This window comes from Pararge aegeria, chromosome 23 (assembly GCF_905163445.1).
Source record: "Pararge aegeria chromosome 23, ilParAegt1.1, whole genome shotgun sequence".
NCBI lineage: Eukaryota > Metazoa > Arthropoda > Insecta > Lepidoptera > Nymphalidae > Pararge > Pararge aegeria.
Window position 1 is genome coordinate 3005095 of NC_053202.1, and position 21187 is coordinate 3026281.

The 21187-nt window shown below is 37.3% G+C and overlaps 1 protein-coding gene across 1 annotated transcript in view; it reads right to left on the reverse strand.

Moving 5' to 3' along the window:
- Positions 1 to 2933: 2933 nt before the first annotated feature.
- Positions 2934 to 21187, reverse strand: part of LOC120634185 (lactase-phlorizin hydrolase-like) — a 39553-nt gene continuing 21299 nt past the window's right edge. Inside the window, 7 exon segments of the mRNA XM_039904632.1 lie at positions 2934 to 3149; positions 4326 to 4570; positions 6610 to 6915; positions 8275 to 8940; positions 9087 to 9232; positions 19146 to 19318; positions 20281 to 20528. Coding sequence (XP_039760566.1) covers positions 2990 to 3149; positions 4326 to 4570; positions 6610 to 6915; positions 8275 to 8940; positions 9087 to 9232; positions 19146 to 19318; positions 20281 to 20528 — 1944 coding nt within the window. The 3' untranslated portion in view covers positions 2934 to 2989.

The window sequence follows — 21187 nt, forward strand, 5'->3', positions numbered from 1 at the left end:
TGTCGCGCACACTGGACAATAAACTGGTATCTAATTACTAGCGATAGATAAATAAGAGATATAATATGTTAAAGATTAGCTGATATATAATTGTAGATAAGTAGTAATGACATCTAACGCAAGTTTTCCTGCCCGTTTTAAATAGCATCAATGCATACTACTATAAATGCGAAAGTTTGTTACCTATGTTCGTATCAACTGGTGAACCAATATTGATTGGAATTTTGTACACGTGTAGCTTCCTACCTGGACATTATTCCTATCTGTTCTCCTGCTCCCTTCCCTCAGGGATACAGCAATATTTTTTTGAGTACAATTTACTCTCTTATAATTTGCAGGCGTTCTAGTAAAAATCATCTATATATATATATATATATATATATATATAAGGCATAGGTGACTGAGTGACTGAGTGACTGACTGACTGATCTATCAACGCACAGCTCTATCCACTTGACGGATCGGACTGAAATTTTGCACACAGATAGTTATTACAACTTAGGCATCCGCTAAGAAAGGATTTTTGAAAATTCCAACCCTAAGAGGGTTAAATGGGGGATGAAAGTTTGTATGCAATCATTCATTCATCAAGGTAATTCCATGATACTTTCATTTTAGGTTTTTGATTAAAAAATAAAGAAATACGTGTTTCACTTATTTTAAAAACTCCAACTCCAAAGGTTGATGCCTGGGGGATGAAAATGTATATAAAAGTTTCTGATTTTTTAAGTAAATCACGTTCATATTTTTGTATTAGCAACAAGACATTTTTTAAACCTTTGTAGGTACAATTTACCAAATCAAAAATTGAACTTAACGTAAGCGAAGCCGCGGGCAAAAGCTAGTATTATATAGAATACAATCAACAGTGCTATACAATAAAAGTTACGTTAAACATCCGTTTGAGCGGAGAAGACATGGTCATTATACTTATATAATGGAATATACTTATTCTAAGTATTTATGTAGGGATGTTAATCATGAAATTATTCATCAGTTATCTTTGTACCCGTAACACAAGCTACGCTTACTTTGGGGACTAGATAGCGATTAGTGTATTGTCGTAGTACATTTATTTATTGTTTTATTTTATTTATCTATATTATATTACCTTTCCACTAGAACGCCTGTATATATAAGAAAGTAAATTATACTAAAAATAATATTGCTATACAATAACGTGCGCAGGCGTTCTAAATAATTTCAGTTTGTCTACATTTCTTGTGCCAACAGGATCGATTACTTCGTTTCATTTTAAGAAAAACGTTTTTAGAGCATAGATCCACGCTGCTCCAATGTCGGTCCGCTTTAAAGACTATTACAACAACTAAGCGATAATAACCGGCATCGACGGCTTTACGTGCTCTCCGAGGCACGATGGCTGACCCCGTATCGTACCTACCCTATAGGAAAAGTATTATTTTTGAAATTCAAGACCGAATTAAGTGACTGGTTGGTTGATACGGGATATTACTCGGTAAGAAAGTTATTACTAGATAACAAAACAGAATTTATTTACGTAACATAATTTAATATTAGCCGTAGGCGCTCAAGGAACAATTTAGTAATATCCAACATCTTAGAAGTAAAGAGCGAGATGGTAATTTTCGGAAACTGCCCCGTTATAAAAAGTTACTGTACCGAAAACACACAGAATGTGTTCCCAAAAGGAATTATAAATGTATATTATCCAAAATATATGAAGATCCCCCATCCATTTTGCAATGTTTAAATGAAAAAAAGAATATATTTTGAAGGAAATGTGAGAGACATTTTTAGCCAACAGTTCAAAAACTCCCACGGTTTGATAAAGACTGTCTAAATGACATTTGGAGTAAGCTGCTGAAGACTCATACAATTATTATATTCATGCGACATTTGATGACTTTTTATATCTGCTAGAATTGCTGTAAATTAAGATTTTCATAGACCATGTATTGTAGGTTACCTACAATGTTGTATTCAAATAAAATAATTGAATTGAATATTCCTTTCCATTTTAGTGGAATTACCTTAGAAGATAGTGAATCCCTACTTAACTTATAATATTATAAATGTCAATGTAAGTTTGTTTGTTACGCTTTTACTATGGAGGGTAGAGGTAAGGAGAGTCATCTTATATGGGAGAAAAGTTGAAAAAGTGTCCAGTTGTATGCGCTAAATAACAGTTCAAAAATCCTCCACAATGGCGCTGGTGGATGCACAGGGTATGGTATGAATGTAGCAATCGTAGATGAATTGAAGTATGCCAAGTTAAAAAATTTAATGTCATTATCGACTAAAGTAGTTAATTATTGAGAATTTCAACAACTTACGTTGTACAAAATATTGTGGTAAATATAACCTTACTTCCTTGTTTATTTTTCAAGCCTACTCTAACAATATTTATATTTGGCGCTTCTTTTAAGAGTTACCTTGATGCAAATGTGGCGCCATCCTAATTTAATACATTTTGACGACACTTTTTCATATACACAGATGATCCTCCTTACCTCTACCCTCCATAGCTTTCACGCAAAAACTACATAACCGATTCTCATGAAACTTTGTACACATATTTTTGGAAGTGTTACAAGTAATATAGGATCACTTTTATGCCGACATTTAGCTCGGTTCTTTTGGGATAGGGGATGAAAGTGTTTGACGATTTTACACCATAACTCCGACAAAATATTATAACCGATTTAAATAATTATTTTTGTATTATAGAGGTCACAATATGCGTTTAATTTTGCCCAAACTGTGGTTGGAGATAGAGGACAGACCTCCTCAGCGGACAGCAGCAAACTCCTCATTTAAGGTGCTGAATACGATACTGAATACTTTAATTTTTTTTTAGAACTACAACTAAATTGAATGCCACATCAAAAAAAAATCAAACGCAGACGAAGTCGCGGGCAATAGCTAGTTTAATATAAAACAAACAACTTTAGTGTAACAGATATAAATAACAATTTATTTACAACAATTAAACATGGTTAGTGTAGATTCAGTGGCCCTCGTCGATCCACATGGTGCGGGTCTCAGGTTCATAGTCCGGGTCGATCACTCGCGACCTGATGACCTCCTTGTAAACAAACGCAGACTTCCTCGGTGTGCGAGTCTTCTGCTCACTTTCAAAGTCCACTTCGTAGAGGCCGAATCGTTCACTGCAGAGTTCAAAATAGAAATGATAAGAAAATGGCTGATTTGACATTTTGCACGAATTTTAGACAGCCGGCTGGCGCAGTGGGCAGCGACTGTGCTTTCTGAGTTGAGGGTTCGATTCCCACAACTGGAGAAAGTTTGTATGAACATGAATGTTTTTCAGATTCTGGGTATTTATATGTCAATTATAAGTATTTATGTATATTATTCATAGAAATATTCCCCAGGCATCTTAGTACCCATACCACAGGCTTCGCTTACTTTGGGGCAAGATGGCGATGTGTAATACACACATCGCCATCTTGCCCCAAAGTAAGCGAAGTTGTTGTATATTAATATAAAATCGACGGGGTGTTATAAGTTTTGTGGCATCGGAGCGCCCGAACGGATGAGCAAATTTACATTTTGTTTTTTTTTGTTTGAAAGGTGAATTAGTCGGGGGTTTTCTATGTTCGATGAAAATCGGTCCAAGATGGCCGCGTTTTTTCTAAACTCCCTCAATAATGGTACCAAATGAAAGATCTCGATTCGTAGAATACAATACACAATGACAAACGTCGAATCCAAGATAGCAGACACCATAAAATGGCGATTTACATATTTTTCACAACAAACTCAATATGGGTATCATATGAAAAGGTTGGACTAGTAAAATAATGTACACGATATTCGAAGACGGGGATTTAAACTTGTAGCAAGTTAACCTGACTGCGATTTCACGTGGTGGTAAATAATTATGCAGTCAAGACGGTAGCCGGACTAATCGGTATGCCAATTATATTAAAGCCCTAATCGGTTTCTACTTGGCGGCACCGACATATATCTATCATTAAAATACCTTATTGTAAATCACAGAATTAACATACATACAGAACCCTCAAACAGCCATTATTGCACGCAGTGTATTGTGTCCAAAAACCGCGAAAACGCCCCGCGCACGACTTACTTCACACCCGTGGAATTTTGCTAGCTCACAAAAAATTCTAATGTTCTAAACGTTTAATATTTTATTTTAAACGTTTAGAACATTAGAGGTAAAATTATTACTGTCAACTGCTAAATGGAATTAAGTAACCGTAAACCGTGTATGTTGATAATTAATGAAATTAATTATTAATATACACGGTTCCCGAACGTTTTAAATTCTGAGTTGGAAGTGTAACAAAAATTTGGCTTACGTATATCCCTCCATCCATTCGAAGTTGTCCATCAAACTCCAAGCCATATAACCCCTTAGGTCTACGCCGTCGTGCAAACAGTCCAAAACACTGTTCAGAGCTGCCCTGTAGTACTTTATCCGGTGGTCGTCCTCGTATCTGTCTTCCAATAATTGCGACCATCCGTTCTCAGTGATGTAGAACACTGGACCGTTGTACTTGTTGTGCAGGTGAGTCAAGGCGTTGTAAATGCTGTTTGGTGCGAGCTGAAAAGGTTTTGATAAAGGCTTTTTTTATTTTATAGTATGAACAGAATTAAGAACATACAGAATCCGTGTACGCGACTAATATTGCAGCATCAAAAACCACTCCACTTTAGAAGTGTTTCTCGAACAAACTGTCGTTCACTGAACGAGGTGAACGAGGTGAAATAATTACTGTCAACTGCTAAATGGTATGAATTTAGCAGTTGACAGTAATTATTTCACCTCTAATGTTCTAAACGTTTACCATAAAAAGGGAAAAGGGTATCGTTTGTGCGCTAGCAACATAACGCGGGTGTTAAATGAGACGGGCGCATGACGTTTTCACTGTTTTTAAAGTTGAATGCGGATTCTGCATGTTCTGAAATTTGTGGTTGTATGTCATTTCTAACAGCACGGCTGGGCAGGAGACATTTATAACCCCGGGGAAAAGCAGCAGCAGCCCGCAGCTCTATCAACTCTCAGAGCACTGGCGCACAAGTGGAAATAATATCCAAATAATATATGTGCAATAATAAACGAGGGTAGACTTCTCCTATTCCATGTTCCCGTGCTTTAGCAGGTGAACACGTAAATTATATCCCTTGTGGGGTATATAATCGGGGGATATAATCTAGCCCTGCTGGTTGTCCTTCAATTCGGTGACAGAATACCTGCGTGGTGGGTACATTCCGCAGTGTGGTGACGGCAGATCAGAGAACATTTGTCTCCGCCACTCCTCTTTCCGCGGGGGTCCACCTTCGTACGAGGTGACTAAGGCAGTAGATGGTAGTAGTAGTGCAGAGAACGCTACTGCCCGTTCGTTACACTCCTTAGTCGCCTCGTACGACACCCGCGCGAGGAGCTCGGGTGGTAACAACTGTATTCACAATGTCAAGTGTGCCAAATGTAAGAGCCATTAACTGCAATCTTACCTGGTGGTAATAATGATGCAGTCTAAGATGGTGGGCAGGCTAACCTTAGGAAGTATGGTATGGGTAGTCACACCCCTAATCGGTTTCAACGTGACATCGCACCGGAACACTGAATCGCTTAGCGGCACGCCTTTGTCGGTAACCAGCCACCGGCCAAAGCCTCCCACCAGAGCAGTCCAGAGAAAATTCAGATATTATAAATTCCCAAATTGTCCGTGCCGGGAATCGAACCTGGGACCTCCTACTTAAATTCACAGCGCTCACCGTTGCGCTGGGGAAGTTGTCAAATTGTTGCGTGAATGTTAACTACTATTTAGCTTCGCAATACATTTATAATAATATAGTCTTTGTGAGGCAAAATATTACTTATAAATCAAAAGCTGAAATTAACAATCGACTTACCAGAAACGGTCATAAATTAGTGATATCTGCATATCGTCTGCGAAAGGTGCAGAACTCCTTTGTGGGGTTGAGTATACGCTTTTACAACATGATTCCTAAGGAAATTCTTGACCTACCAATGCATACATTTAAAAAATGTGTAAAAACGCATCTAGTACAGCGAGGTTACTATACATTTGATGAATTCCTCAATGACAAGGTAGAATGGAAGCAGCCAGGCTCGCTCTCATCTCCCGCAAGATAGCAAAATGATTGTAAATGTTGATGTTGGAAAAGAGCAACTACTGAGTTTCTTGCCGGCTCTTCTCGGTAGAATCTGCTTTCCGAACCGGTGGTAGAGTCAAACAAACATGCATACTTGACGTTTCAAAAGTGCTTATAAAGTAGGCCTACTTGAAATAAATGAATTTGAATTTGAATTTGAATTTATTTAAACCGAATCAAAGGAGCGACCTCTACCGTACTGTCACTTCATGGTGCTCTTTTGATACCATATAAATCCCCTTACCATATGACCTGTCATCACCACACGGCTCATACTGGATGTGAGAGTTTTTTCCTAGGTTTACTTAATCTAAGGAGAGCCATCTAGTAACTGTTTCCCAGTATTTTAACTTGATGGTGAGAATCTAGAGAATGAAATGCTTGTTAAATTTCGCGTGATCGAATAACACCTAGGTAAAATGCCTCACATTAGGCCTTCTGTAAATATATCATGAAACTTACCCTCAACCAAACCGAAGCAGCTTGATCCCATTCTGGTGGCGTGTAGGTACCAACATCAATATCGGCGTATAGCGAAGGGATAACCCAGTTAAATTTATATTCACTGGCCGAGACAAGGTTGGCTGTGTAATGGTTCACTCCGAAGAAGTCCGACGACCCCCGCGCGAGTTCTCTCTCTTGGTCAGTGAATACTGGGATGCGAGATTGGGAGTAGCCTTGCTCTGCGCTCTTCCTCGCAACTATTTCGGAGATTTCCTTGGGAAAGCCACCTTCTTCGGAGAAAATTGGCTCGGCCCATAGACCCCACTGAAACAATCAGTTATCTGTCTATTAATAAATTATATAAGTACACGATCTTAACCATTAACGGCCCTCTACGGGGCACGGATCTCCTCCCATAGTGAGCAAGGGTTAGGCTGTATAAGTATTTTACTAGCGGACCCGCGTGACTTCATCCGTGAATGATTCGACTTAAATAATTGTCTTTTGTCCAATATAAATGAATCCTAGCTAGATCGATTTATCGCCCCCGAAACCCCCTGTATACTAAATTTCATGAAAATCGTTGGAGCCGATTCCGAGATTCCAATTATATATATATACTATATATATATATATATATATATATATATATATATATATATATATATATATCGATAAAACACGAATAAAATGACATTTTCTAAAAATGAATCCTAGCTAGATCGAATTATTGCCCCCGAAACCACCTGTATACTAAATTTCATGAAAATCGTTGGTGCCGATTCCGAGATTTCAATTATATATATATACAAGAATTGCTCGTTTAAAGATATAAGATGTATTATAATTGCTTAAAACGCAAATAACTTAGTCAAGTTCAACCGTGTACACGACAAATATTGAAGCGTAAAAAACCACTCCACTTCAGTTGTGTTTCTCGAACAGACGTAGTGTTTCATTCAATTTAGCGGTTGACAGTAATTATTTTACGTCTAATGTTCTAAACATTTACAATAAAATGGGGAGAGAAAAAAGCTTGTGAGATAGCAACATTCTGCGGGTTTGTGGGTGTGGTGGGTTTTTGGACACAATGCACTTCATGCAATAATGACTGAATGAGGGTTCTGTATGGTCTTAATTCTATGAAGCCGAAGTACCACTAGGCAAAATGGGGGGTGAAGTACGAACCTCTAACTTTTCTAAAGTTATGTGCGTTTTAAGCAATCTTAATATATATAAATCTCCTGTCACGATGTTTGTCCGCGATGGACTCTTAAACTACTTAACCGATTTTAAATTAAATTGGCACTCCGTGAGCAGTCTGGTCCGACTTAAGAGATAGGGTAGCTTAGATCTTTAATTATAGTCGCAATTTTATTTTATTGCAAATTTTTTGTCTAAAATTAATTGACAGTCACATGTTATATATATATACTACTATACTCATTTAAGGCTTAGCGATACTGAATACTTTAAAAACAAAATCAAACGCAGACGAAGTCGCGGGCAACAGCTAGTTAAAATATAAATTGCTTCAACTGTGACGGAAAACATCGTGAGGTAACCTGACAGTTGTCCACAATGTTCTCGAAGGTTAGAGGAGACCCTTGTCATTGTGAGAGGAGACCCTCGGCCTGTAGTGACCGGTAATGGGTTGATATGATGCTGATGATACCAACTTACATCAGCTTGCCTTTTTAATTCAGCAGCGAATTTATCTTCTTCCGTATCTGTTAAGGGTCCCATCCAGTTGACACTGATCGTGATGCCGCACACGCCACCCTGGGTCGGCTTAAAGTCGTTAGCGTAAGCGTGATAAGCCTTCGCATGAGCCAAAACTAGATGCTTCGCGCAGTGATAAGTACCCACATCGGTCGCGTTTAAAATAGGAGCTTTAGTGACGTCACCGTAACCCTGGTAACATACTTCCCTCGGCTCGTTAAATGTAATCCAGTGCTTGACTCTGTCGCCGAATTTCTCGTATACCACCCTTGCGTAATCCTCGAACCAATCGGCGATGTTTGGGTTAATGAATCCACCTAGGTCCTGCAGTTTTTGGGGTAAGTCCCAGTGGTACAAAGTCACCATTGGGGTAATGTTGTATTTGAGCATTTCATCGATGTAGTTGTTGTAGAAGTTAACGCCGGCTTCGCTGACTTTATTGGACAGTCCGTTGGGTAGGATCCTGGACCAGGACAATGAGAAACGGTACGCGTCCAGGCCAAGCTCTCTCATCATTTCCACGTCGCGTTTGTAGTTATTGTATGTGTCTGCGGCGACGTCGCCATTGCTTCTGTCTTTGATGACGTCGGGGTTTGTGTGAGTCATGCGATCCCATATGTTCTCACCCTTATCTGCAACATTAACAAGATTATTAAGCTATGATCAGTGGGGTACTTCATACATGCACAAAAGCACTGCCTACCATTTTCATATAACTGGCAACAGAGAAGGATTTTCAAATTTTATGAACATAATTGCCTTATAATTTACACCTTACCATCTGCATTCCATCCTCCTTCTATTTGGTAGGAAGCGGTCGCAGTTCCGAAAAGAAAATCATCAGGAAACCGCCGCTCGTGTCGCGACGAAGCCTGGCAGGTTACTGCTACTAAACTAGTAAAAACAATAAATAAATAATTAAATAAGCCATTTAACGTATCAATAAAAAAAACGAGTGTGTACACGCGATAGAAGATATCCTTTTTTGAAAAAAAAAAAGGTAAAAACTTTTCAAAAATTTTATCTTTCGCCTTATTCTGTTTGAAGAAAAAATGACACTAACAATAGAGAAAAGGTATTTACATATATATTATACATACCGTTTTTTCTATTGTTAGTATCAATACACTGGGAGTTTTATTTTAGCGTATTATCTAGTAAAATAAAGTTTATTTAAATATTAAAAAAATGTCTAAATAATTAAAGAAATAGACATAATAAACATAATTAAACAATAGAATCTTTATCGGATAACCAAGTTTCACTCAACATTAAAATTTGAGATTTTTGTACAATTGAATCAATTGAATCTCTGGAATGAGCCCGCAGACTTTGGCAATTGAAAGTTTTCATTGTCAAACCTTATGGCTAACTTCACGGTGTCGGTTTTTGGTGACGGTGTGCGCGCGCGTCGTAAACATTCACTCTCATAATTTTTCTCTAATGCGTCAAAAGAAATAATCAAAAATTAGAATTATCGGACCACCGTTCAACTTTAGAACGCGGCACATTACCCGCCCGCAGCGTCAACTAGCTGTGCTTTCTTTCTTATCTCTATGCTTTTTTTATTTTAAACCAATAAATACAGCCGCTCGTTGGAAAGTCTGAATTTTATTTCTCTTTCTGTGTTAAAGTCCGAGCTTGGCGGCATAAAACAGTGTTGGCAATATTTTAGTGTTCATTGCCTTCTTTTTCAAAGCTCGAGATTATTGACACCCTTGAGTGGCACTCTTCTCTGCAGCGGCGTAAGCACTCTTGTCTCCATGTAACACGCCTCATAAGCGAAGCGAGTGATTCTCCAACTTAAAATGTCACTTTTTTATTCTTTATTGCTTTTATAAGTGAATAGACAAATGTTAAGAAAAAACACAATTTTTAACATCATGATATTTTTAAAACTTTTTATTAGTGAAACTAATTAAAAAATTGTTTAAAAAGTTCTGTCTTGGCATCTGTGTGTCTGTAGGTGCGGATGCCGCATCTTGTGGTCATGATAACGTGCGAAATACTTCACTTATCGAGTTGGTTTTTTTTAATAGGCTTCATTATTTTGAGGAATAGAAGCCTATTACTTTTCACGGCATAATTAGATGTAGTTTAATTATTATTTACAAATAATCTCAAATTTATTGTAATTAATGACATTATGAAGCGTGCACTTTTCGATTTTTTTTAACTATTTACCTCTTTACACGCTTATAATTTTAAATTTGAACGTGTACGTCCATAAATTGTATTTTTACAACGTTTAAAGGAAAACCGAAATAATACTTCACAGGCATTAGAGATACATTAGGTACTGTATCTGAGACTTATCTGTGAAACCAAAAACCTAATAGTTTTTGAGTTACACACTGCCATTGTTTTTACTGAAAGAAATCTTACATCACATGCAAAATTAAAATCATGTGCTCCTGACAATTTATTAGGAACGTCACTTTGGTACTATGCACGTGTCGGTCTTCTATCTTCAATAGTGTTGTTATGTAAACAAGTCAAGTAAACACTTAGAATGTTTTGAATTAGTTTGCATGGAAAAATAAATATGCTTGTTTTGATTTCATATTCCTACAGGGTGCTTCCTTATGGAATATACTTATGCACCCTTCATCAGTTTTTCGTAATTGCATTACACTTTGTATTTACATATATTTATATTTATATATATATATATATATGTATATATACTAGCGGACCCCAGCGCCATCTGTCGGGCTGATTTGTCAATCTAAACCATCCAGGGTACCACCCAAATGCATACCAAAAAATCCGTCAAATTGGTCCAGTACACACGCACACAAGATATATATATATATATACACAATATATATATATATATATATATATATATATATATATATATATATATATATAATATATATATATATATATAATATATATATATATAAAGTTATATATACATACATATGTATTTAACTGTTTGCGTATAAGTTTGCGAGTGTACAGGCGTGATGTTATGTTCTTTGATTGCATGAACGACGCATATTTATGCGATAGCGGTTTATTTGCTGTAATTTTTCGAAGATTTTCTAGTAGCAAGTCGGATTTCACGCGACATCGCACCGGAACACTAAATCGCTTAGCGGCACGTCTTTGTCGATAAGGTGGCAACTAGCTACGGCCAAAGGCTCCCACCAGACCAGAGCTCCTACTTAAATTCACAGCGCTAACCATTGCGCCTAGGAGGGCGTCATATGAAATTAAAATAGACACATTTCGGAACAAAAAAAGAATTTGCAAAGCCGTCTATAAATTACGGAGTTATGCCCAAACATAAATAAAAAAAAAACCAAATTCATATCTTCCTTCTTTTTAAAGGAGCTCAGATATAAAAGAGATTCGCATACCTTAGTAGCACGAGGAGTTTCATTGCAGCGTGTTCGGTTGACCGCACGAGAAAACGCACTGTGGTGATGCGATCAGACCTTGGGCGGAATTTATATACGCTCGCAGGGGTTATCGTTGCCACTTAAAGCTAATCTCGCTGAGAGAATCTGATAACTATGTTTCTTTTAGTATTGAAAAACGTAACACATTTTGCTAGACTAAAATAAAACCTAAAATTAAAAAAGGTATATTCATTTAACTATGTATAAAATAGTATTTATTTATTCTTTAAAATAATTGTTTTATAAATATAACCTAAAATAAACTATTTAAAACTAAATAAAATCTAAAACGTCCTCGAAACCACCGCAGCGAGGCGTAGTTCCTAAGATGCTGGCAGCATTGCCCCTTTGGATGACCAAACTAATTTGTTGGCCAAGGTAACTGCCCGCTAGACTCGATAACCCTTTTCGATACTTCTTTGAAAAGAGCTCTTGCCTCCGGATCCCACGGTCCCAAAGTCTCTACTCCAAAAGGCACAAAAATGAAGCTGCTATCCAGGTTTTCATATTTACGCCTCTTGGCCTGCTGCACTGGTAGCAGCCGCACCCACCATATGTATAAAATATATAGAGATTTTTTAATTTCAATTGTTATTTAGTGAGCAAAAATTACCTAAAATAACCTATGTTTTCTAGCCTAAAATAAATCTTAAAATTAGAAAGGGATATTAATTGAACTATGTAAAAATAGAATTTTAAATTTTTATTGTTATTTAGTAAACAAAAATTACCTAAGATAATCTATGTTTTCTAGCCTAAAATAAAACCTACAATTATAAAGGTACATTCATTTAACTTAAATAGATTTTTAAATTTAAATTATTATTTAGTAAACAAAAAACACCTGAAATAACCTATGCAAAGCTCAATAAAATCTAAAACGTCGAAACCACCGCAGCGACGCACAGTTCCTAAGATTCTGGAAATTAAAAATGAAATTTGAAATGATATTTGTTCATACATTGGAATTCCATTACACACAATTTCTTTTTTATAATTGTACAGAGAAAATGCTTGTCGCATACAACTCCTTTGGGGGAAATTGCCTGGTTACGTTGAACTTGCACCGACTAAAAACTCCGTGTGTTCCTCGATAGACCTATCTACCTACCTAAGTGAGAATACGGGGTTTACCAGCGTATTCAATAAACATTATCGAAAACTGCACAGTAAAATTCATAATTTCCTTATAACTTTTACGCCATACAACCACCAGAAGAGATTAAAATATCACTTGCTTCAACGGTGAAGGAAAACCTGAATGCCTTCTCCATAATATTCACAGAGGTGTGTGGAGGGAGTCCACCAGCCAGCGTGGTGGACTTCGGCCTTAACCATTTCTCACTGTCGAAGACCCGTGCCCTATAGTGGGCCGGTAATAGGTTGATATGATGATGACAACTGCCAGAACAAATCCGCCAAAGTGATGTGAAGTGAGTGTGAAGTCTCTACGCAGGTTTCACTCCGACACCGGAGCATTCTCATTTCATTATTCATCTTGTTTAGGCCGTAGTCCACCACGCTGGCCCAGTGCAGATTGGTGGACTCTTAAATCATTCATGGGCGTATTTACCCTAGGGCCAAAAGGACCATGGTCCGTGCCGGTAGGCAGCGAAAGAAAAAAAATAGTGTGAATGTATTTTTTTATTCCGAAAAAATGCCGCTTTCGTTCCTTCATTCATCATCTTTAAATTAATAACACTTGCTTCGACGGTGAAGGAAAACATCGTGAGGAAAACTGGCATGCCTGAGAGAGTTCTCCATGTTCTCAAAGGAGTATAGAGCCCGCCAATCCGCATTGGGCTAGCGTGGTGGACTGTGCCTTCATTGATAAACTTAATTTTAATTATACATATATATTTTTAGTTGTCAGTAATTTGTTTTAAATTCTATTTAGTTGTAGGTAATAACAATAATTTTATCATTGCTTTTTTGAATTTATTATTGTGTGCGTCATCTTTTGTTTTTTTAACGTATTAATGTTTGCTTGTTTTATATGAGTTTAGTTTAATTTACTCTTGTCAGTTTAATTTTGTTTTCCTCGTAAGTTATACGTGACGACCTCACTGGCGCAACGGTGAGCGCTGTGAATTAAAGTGGGGGTTTCCGGGTTCGATTCCCGGCAGGGAAAATTTGGGAATTCATAATTTCTGAATTTTCTCTGGTCTGGTCTGTTGGTGCGTGCGTATCAACTGCTAAACGGTATGGAAATTACTAACCGTTTGTTCGAGAAACCAATCTAAAGTTGACTTTTTTTGATGCTTCAATACTAGTCGTGTATGTTTCTGTATGTTCTTAAATCTGTGGTGTATATCGACCATTTCTGTGTTAGGGGTATGGCAGTGAAATACAAACCTTATCGGTTACAAAGCGGCATCGTACCGTAACACTTAATCGCTTAGCAACACGTCTTTGTCGGAACCACCAACAGAAAAAAAAGATTTCTTAAGATATTTGCTGACGTACCCATAATCGAAAAGATAAGTTAACAGGGTGTTATATAACTAATACGTCGAGATGGAGATATGTCTTAACGTCTTCTTTTATCTTTTTATTCTATATCAATAATAAATAAAAACAACACAATTTTTTATTTACTAGCGCTGCCCCACGGCTTTGTCTGCATATGAGTCAAATGCGACCTTAAAATTAAGATATTTGCTGTCGCGTACTTTTTTTTAACCCCGGACGCGAAATCGACCGGATGTAAATTTGATGTTTCTGTCTGCGGCATAGTATTTACCAAACGGATGAACCGATTTCGATTAAAAGGCGAATTAGTCGGGAATTTTCGTAGCTATGTTTGAGAAAAATCGCACAAAATAGCGGAAACTTATATTTACACAACTTCATCAATTTTGGTATTCAAAGACTGTGGGTTTAAGAATTTCTTTTGAATCATTTCTATTGTCTATGGCTGAAAACTGCATAAGAATTCGTTGTGTCGTTTAAAAGATCTACGTACAAACGGCGAGAGCGACTTTGTTTTATATAGTATACAAGTATAGATAAAGAGTTACGAAACAAATACATTCTTATGTGATCAAGTAATAACATAGATTTTATTCGGAAGAAATTAGCTCAACTTTGAAATTTGCTCTATCTATACTAGATGTGCTTTGCGGCTTCGCCTGTGTAAATTTCGGGACGCAGCGTACCGCTAAATAGTTAACACCTACCTCAATAAATCAGATACCAAACATAAAGTTATTTCATACAAACTTATAAATAATAGTAATAATAAATAATAAGTATACTACGACAATAAACACATCGCCATCTAGCCCCAAAGCGTATCTACCTAACATACCTACGCGTAGCTTGTATTATGGATACAGAGATAGCTGTTGAATATTTTTTTTGAATAACACTGTATATTAATAATATACAGATAAACACCCAGAGACTAAAAAACAATCATTTTCCAGTCGCGGAAATCGAACCCACGGCCTAGGACTCAGAAAGCAGGGTCGCTGCCTACTGTGCCATTCGGCTGTCAAATTTACTGACTTGGGTCAACGTTATCGCCTTATAGGTAGTGCTGCTGTTAAGCCACGCATTAATAATGCAGTCATTTGTTATAGGGAATTCAAAGTATTTTCAATAAAGCCAAACGGGAGTAGGTCCACGGGACGGGCATTTGCCAAGAGCAACAACAGATATACCAGACCGCCAGTCGGCCGTCAAATCACCTATGATATTAAGAAAAGATAGTGTTTCAACATATTTAAACGACGAGTCATCATTTATTTATTAGCACTCTTGCATGGCTAGCACAGGCCGGAGATAAAAATTATATCCCCCGATTATATCCCCTGACAGGAGATATAATTAACATGTCCACCTGCTAAAGTACGCGAACATGGAATGGGAGAAGTTCACCCCCGTTTATTATTACACATATAATAAATAAATAAACAAATATTCTACGACAATACACACATCGGCATCTAGCCCCAAAGTAAGCGTAGCTTGTGTTATGGGTACTAAGATGACTGATGAATTTTTTTGTATGAATACATAAGAATACTTATAATATATAGATAAACACCCAGACACTGAAAAACTGTTTTTCCAGTTGTGGGAATCAAACCCACGGCCTTGGACACAGAGAGCAGGGTCGCTGCCCACTGCGCCAACCGGCTATTTCCACTTGTGCGCCAATGCTCTGAAAGTTCATAAAGCTGTGGGAGGAGATACATTTTTATCCTTTCCTCTGGGATATAATTGTCTCCTGACATGCTAACCGTGCTGTAATGGTTTCATATTTTACTCTCACCTTGTAACCTATTTCTAAGGAGTTTGCAAACCGTTCATTTAATTGACACTTTGTTTACGATAGCTCATGCTATTGGCAGTTTTGAGTACTTTTCAAGTGTCACTTGACAATCTTGTCATTCGAAATAAACACCTGGGGATCAGAGAACGTAAAGCTTGTTTTTGTTTTTTTTAATAACTACAAGTTAGTCCTTGACTGCAATCTCACCTGGTGGTGTGATGATGCAGTCTAAGATGATAGGTGGGGATGGACCCCAATTTTGAAAGATTCTTCATTGGTGCTGTGCTCCTATGAGTCTTAGCGTGATGAAATACCTATACTCGAAAGAAATTTTCAAATCAGACTCGTATAAATCAGCCATTTAGTTGCAGTAACAGCAACCTAGAAACCGACTGCAGCGCCATCTGTCTGGCTGATTTGTGAATCTAAACCATCCACCCAAACGCATACAAAAGAAATTCATTCAAATCGGTCCAGCCGTTTAGGAGGAGTTCAGTTACATACACAAAATTGCAAATTCATTCATGTGAATTGTATATTATTTTATAACAAATCACCAAATGTAATCTTTAAGATGTCTCTCAATAAGTTCAAAGTTTATATAAAACGTAAGCTCACAGAAAAATCCTATTATAATATTAAGGAATACTTAAACGATAAAAAAGCTTGGGTGTGAATTGCTCTAGTTTTATAGCTTAATATAAATTTACTGTGAGATGGTGAGACCAAAAGAAAAAAAATACCCGGCTAAGTTTTTTGTGGGCTCTTCTTAGACCAGGGCGAGTTTGGAACCCTCGTAGCTTTAGGTGTAAGTTGGCGAACGAAGTCATCACCATCCCCTTACAATTATGTAAACATATATGTATGAACGTTTCATAAGTACATAAATTTTGAATTTGAATTTGAATTACACACGTACGGTAGAACTATATAATAATCGTAACTAATATCATAAATGCAAAAGTGTGTTTGTTTGTTTGTCTTTTATTTGAGCCCTAAGTAAAAAAACAACTTGATTTTTGGCATAGAGTTAGTAAGAGAGAGGAGAGTAGCATATGCTTCTTTTTATTCCAGGAAAACCAAGCGATTCCGCATTTCTAATGTTACTAGCTGTGGCCCGCGTTTTTGCTCTTGCTTGACGTTTCTTTACGAATCCTGTGGGAACTGTTTGTTTGTCTGGGATAAAGATAGCCTATGCTGCTATCTGTTATATTTTCAACTATCTCTATATTAACAGAATATTGCATTTTTTAGAGGGCGCAATTTTATTTCGGGGACATATTGGTCAAAAGAAGCTTAATCTAACTTTTTCACCCCATTTTTCAAGATGCCGGCGGACAAGGGTGGCAACCACACAAACTAAGAGATAAAGCTTCTACTGATCCCCCCCACATGTCCCTGAAATGAAATTTCGTCTAAAAAAATTCGCAAAATGTCGGAAAAGACAAAATGAAGACGCACCTTCATAATAATAATAATTTGTAATTTATTTATTAGTGCTCCTGTTTGTTTCATAATATTTGAACACCTGTTATTGCCAGTAACATATACCTACTTCTATTTAGTCCAGGAAAACTAAGCGATGATGCCATTATGATGTCACTCGCTGTTGTTCTCGTTTTTCCTCCGCGTTTATGTCGTTTCTTTACGAATCCCGTGGGAACCGTTTGTTTGTCTTCGATAAAGATAGCCTATGTTCTGTTCTTTCAACTATCTCTATGCTAAAAATCAAGACGATTAGTTGCGTAGTTACGGCGTAAAGTGATAACAAACAAACACACCTCCGCATTTGTAATAATATATGGTAAGTAAGGTTAATGTCAATGTCAGTCATGACAGACTGATGTAAACGGCATATACTAATTTCAGCATCGACGGTAGGATAGCCGTAGTTTAATTGGTTAAAGCGCTCTAGCCGCGATTGCCAGAGTCGTAGGTTCAAATCCTGTCGATTTCGAAAAATTGTACATGCATTTTAAATTTGTAAAATTAAAACGTGTAAATAAAACAGCATTAGAGACTTGTAAAATAATACTTTTAATGCAAAAAAAAAAAACATTGTATAAAATTTAATAAATATAAAATATTTCTTTTAACATTTTTCAATTAATATTCAATTCTACATGTGCTATAAAATAACGTAACGTCGATTATCCGCTTAACAGGCATACAAAAAGGTTAGTTTATCAACGCGGTTTTTATATATTTCTTTTTTTATGCTTGTTAACTCAGAACTCGGTCATTCATAAACCGATTTAAAAAAAATACTGTTTTGTTTGAAAATAGTGACAAGGTTGCCTGGAAGCAAGCCGCTCCGCTTTCATCTCACACAAGATAAAACAATGATCGTTAAATTGTAAAATTATGTTGGAAAAGAGCAACTGTTGAGTTTCTTGCCGGCTTCTTCTCGGTAGAACCCGCCTTCGGAACCGGTGGTAACATGGCGTGCAGAGAGGGTATGCCAAGGGTATGCAGATGATATAAAATGAAGATAATCTGCAGTAAGAGTTTTTGAAAATCCTAAGGATATGCATTGTAAGAGTTATAAAAAGCCTACCCGTATTTATAACTCGTACTGGACATTTTCTTCATTTTTTATCATCTGCATACCCTGTGCCACCTTCTACCCACGCCACTGGGTGGTAGAGTCACTACAAACAGACATACGTGAGGCTTCAAAAGTTCTTATAGTGGGCCTAATTAAAATAAATGAATTTTTAATTTTTTGAAACGTAGTCCAACTTTACATGGGGTCCTATTTTCATCAGGTCAGAAGTTGAAGGCATCCTGGAGAAATCGAGGAAACTTTGATATTATAAGTAATTATTATATTCATAAAAACATTCAGCAGCTATCTTAGTACCCATAACTACGCTACCATAGCTACGCTTACTTTGGGGCTAGATCTCACTACCGTGTTATTCTCATGTACGCATCAAAAGTGCCACTTATGGGCCTACTTGAATAAAGATATTTTTGACTTTGACTTTGACTCTGATGGCACTGTATGTATTGTCGTAGTATATTTATTTATTAATACTTTTTATTACCCGCAAAAGCGGGTATCCGCATCGAGCAATCTCAAAATATTATCGTGGTATGTACCCGTTGAACTATATTTAAGAAATTCGATTTTTTTTAAAGTATTAAGTAGACTCAATGTCCTTTATCGATTGTCATGATGAAGGATTTGGGTTCGTAATTCGGGTCGATCACCCGAGTCTTGACGATCTGTTTGTACACGAACGCAGATTTCCTTGGCCTTCGTTCTCTGGTTTCGCTTTCGAAATCCACTTCGTAGAGACCGAACCGTTCCCTGGAAAGAAACAAAAATGGTAGACACTAACAATTACCTTCCATTCAATGAAACCTTTATTATTATTATAACTCTTTATTTGTACACCACGCTTGAATTACACAAGAAAAGAAGAAACATAAAAATTGAAGTAGAAGGCGGCCTTATCGCTTAGTAGCGATCTCTGCCAGGCAACCTGAGAATTAGGAAAAAAGAGGAGAACCAACAGCAGGTGATACAAAATATAAAATAAATACATACGAATAACTAAATACTAATACATAAAATAAAAAAACACATACATAAAAACATACACAGTGTCAGGTCACGACACGATCTTAGACCGGATTGCCTTTTAACAAAAGTACACTTCTCTTTTAAGTATGAAGGAGTTTTTAAATGAAATAACACACAGTACATACAGAGGCGAGAGTAAATTCAGAATCCGGCAACGACGTCTAGGAAGCCACTAGAGTTTTTGTCGAAATTCGGAAACATGATCATATTTGCGATTAACCTTTTGATCATCTTCAACTTATCAATATCCCACTAATGGCACTAACCTATTAGGGTTATGCCAATTATATTCCCTTGATCGGTAACTACGCGACATCGTACCGGAACGCTAAATCGCGTAGCGGTACTTCCTTGTCGGTAGGGTGGTAACTTGCCACGGCAGAATAAAAAAAACAAAAAATTCTTAATTTCGGTTATGGCCCTTATATTAAACCTATACCCCATATTGGTTGCTACGCGATATCGTACCGGAACGCTAAATCGCTTAGCGGTACGTGTTTGTCGGTAGGTTGGTAACTAGCCACGGCAGAAGTAAAAAAAAAAATGTATAATTTGGTTTATGCCAGTTATATTAAACCCTGATTGGTTGCTACGCGATATCGTACCGGAACGCTGAATCGCTTAGCAGCACGTCTTTGTCGGTAGGGTGGTAACTACAACTAGCAACGGTAGAAAAAAAAACTTACAAATAACCCTGATTCCATTCGAAGTTGTCCATCAAACTCCAAGCCATATATCCTCGGAGGTGAACGCCAGCTTCCATAGCGTCCAACGCGTCGTTCAACAGCGCCCGGTAATACGTGACCCTGCCATCGTCAATGTAATATCCATTCGCCGGGCTTCCGGACCAACCGTTCTCTGTCACGTATATCGTTGGACCGTTATATTTCTTGTGGAGGTGTGTTAGGACATTGTACAGACTGTTTGGCGATAGCTGTAACCAAACAATATACATGTGGAGAAATAGAATCGAAAGAGTGACGTCTATCATATCGTCCTCATCACATTGACCCATTACCGGCCCACTACAGAGCACGGGTTTCCCCCAACAACCAACCCCTCCTGGGTTGAGGCCGCAGTCCACCACGCTGGCCCAATGAGGACTGGTGGACTCCACACACCTTTGAGAACATTCATACAGGACTCTCAGGCATGCAGGTTTCCTCACAATGTTTTCCGTTACCGTTGATATTTTAATTGCTGAAAACGCATATAACTTAGAAAAGTTAGAGGTGTTGGGGTTCGAACTCGGCCACCCGAAAGTGCAATCGAAGTCCTACCAATTGGGCTATAACCGCTTCTGGGTAAACAGGTGCAATATAGGAATTAAAAATTGCACGCCTCATAAGCGAAGCGTTGAGGTGGGTATTACTGTCAGTTTACGCACACCGAGTGATTCTCCAACTTAAAATGTCACTTTTTTATTCTTTATTGCTTTTCTAAGTCAATATAAATAGACAAATGTTTAGAAAAAACACTAATTTTAACACTCATGATATTTCTTAACCTCTTTTTAATATTTAAACTAGTTAAAAAATTGTTTTAAAAAGTTCTGTGTTGGACGTCCGTGTGTCTGTATGTGCGGATCCCGTA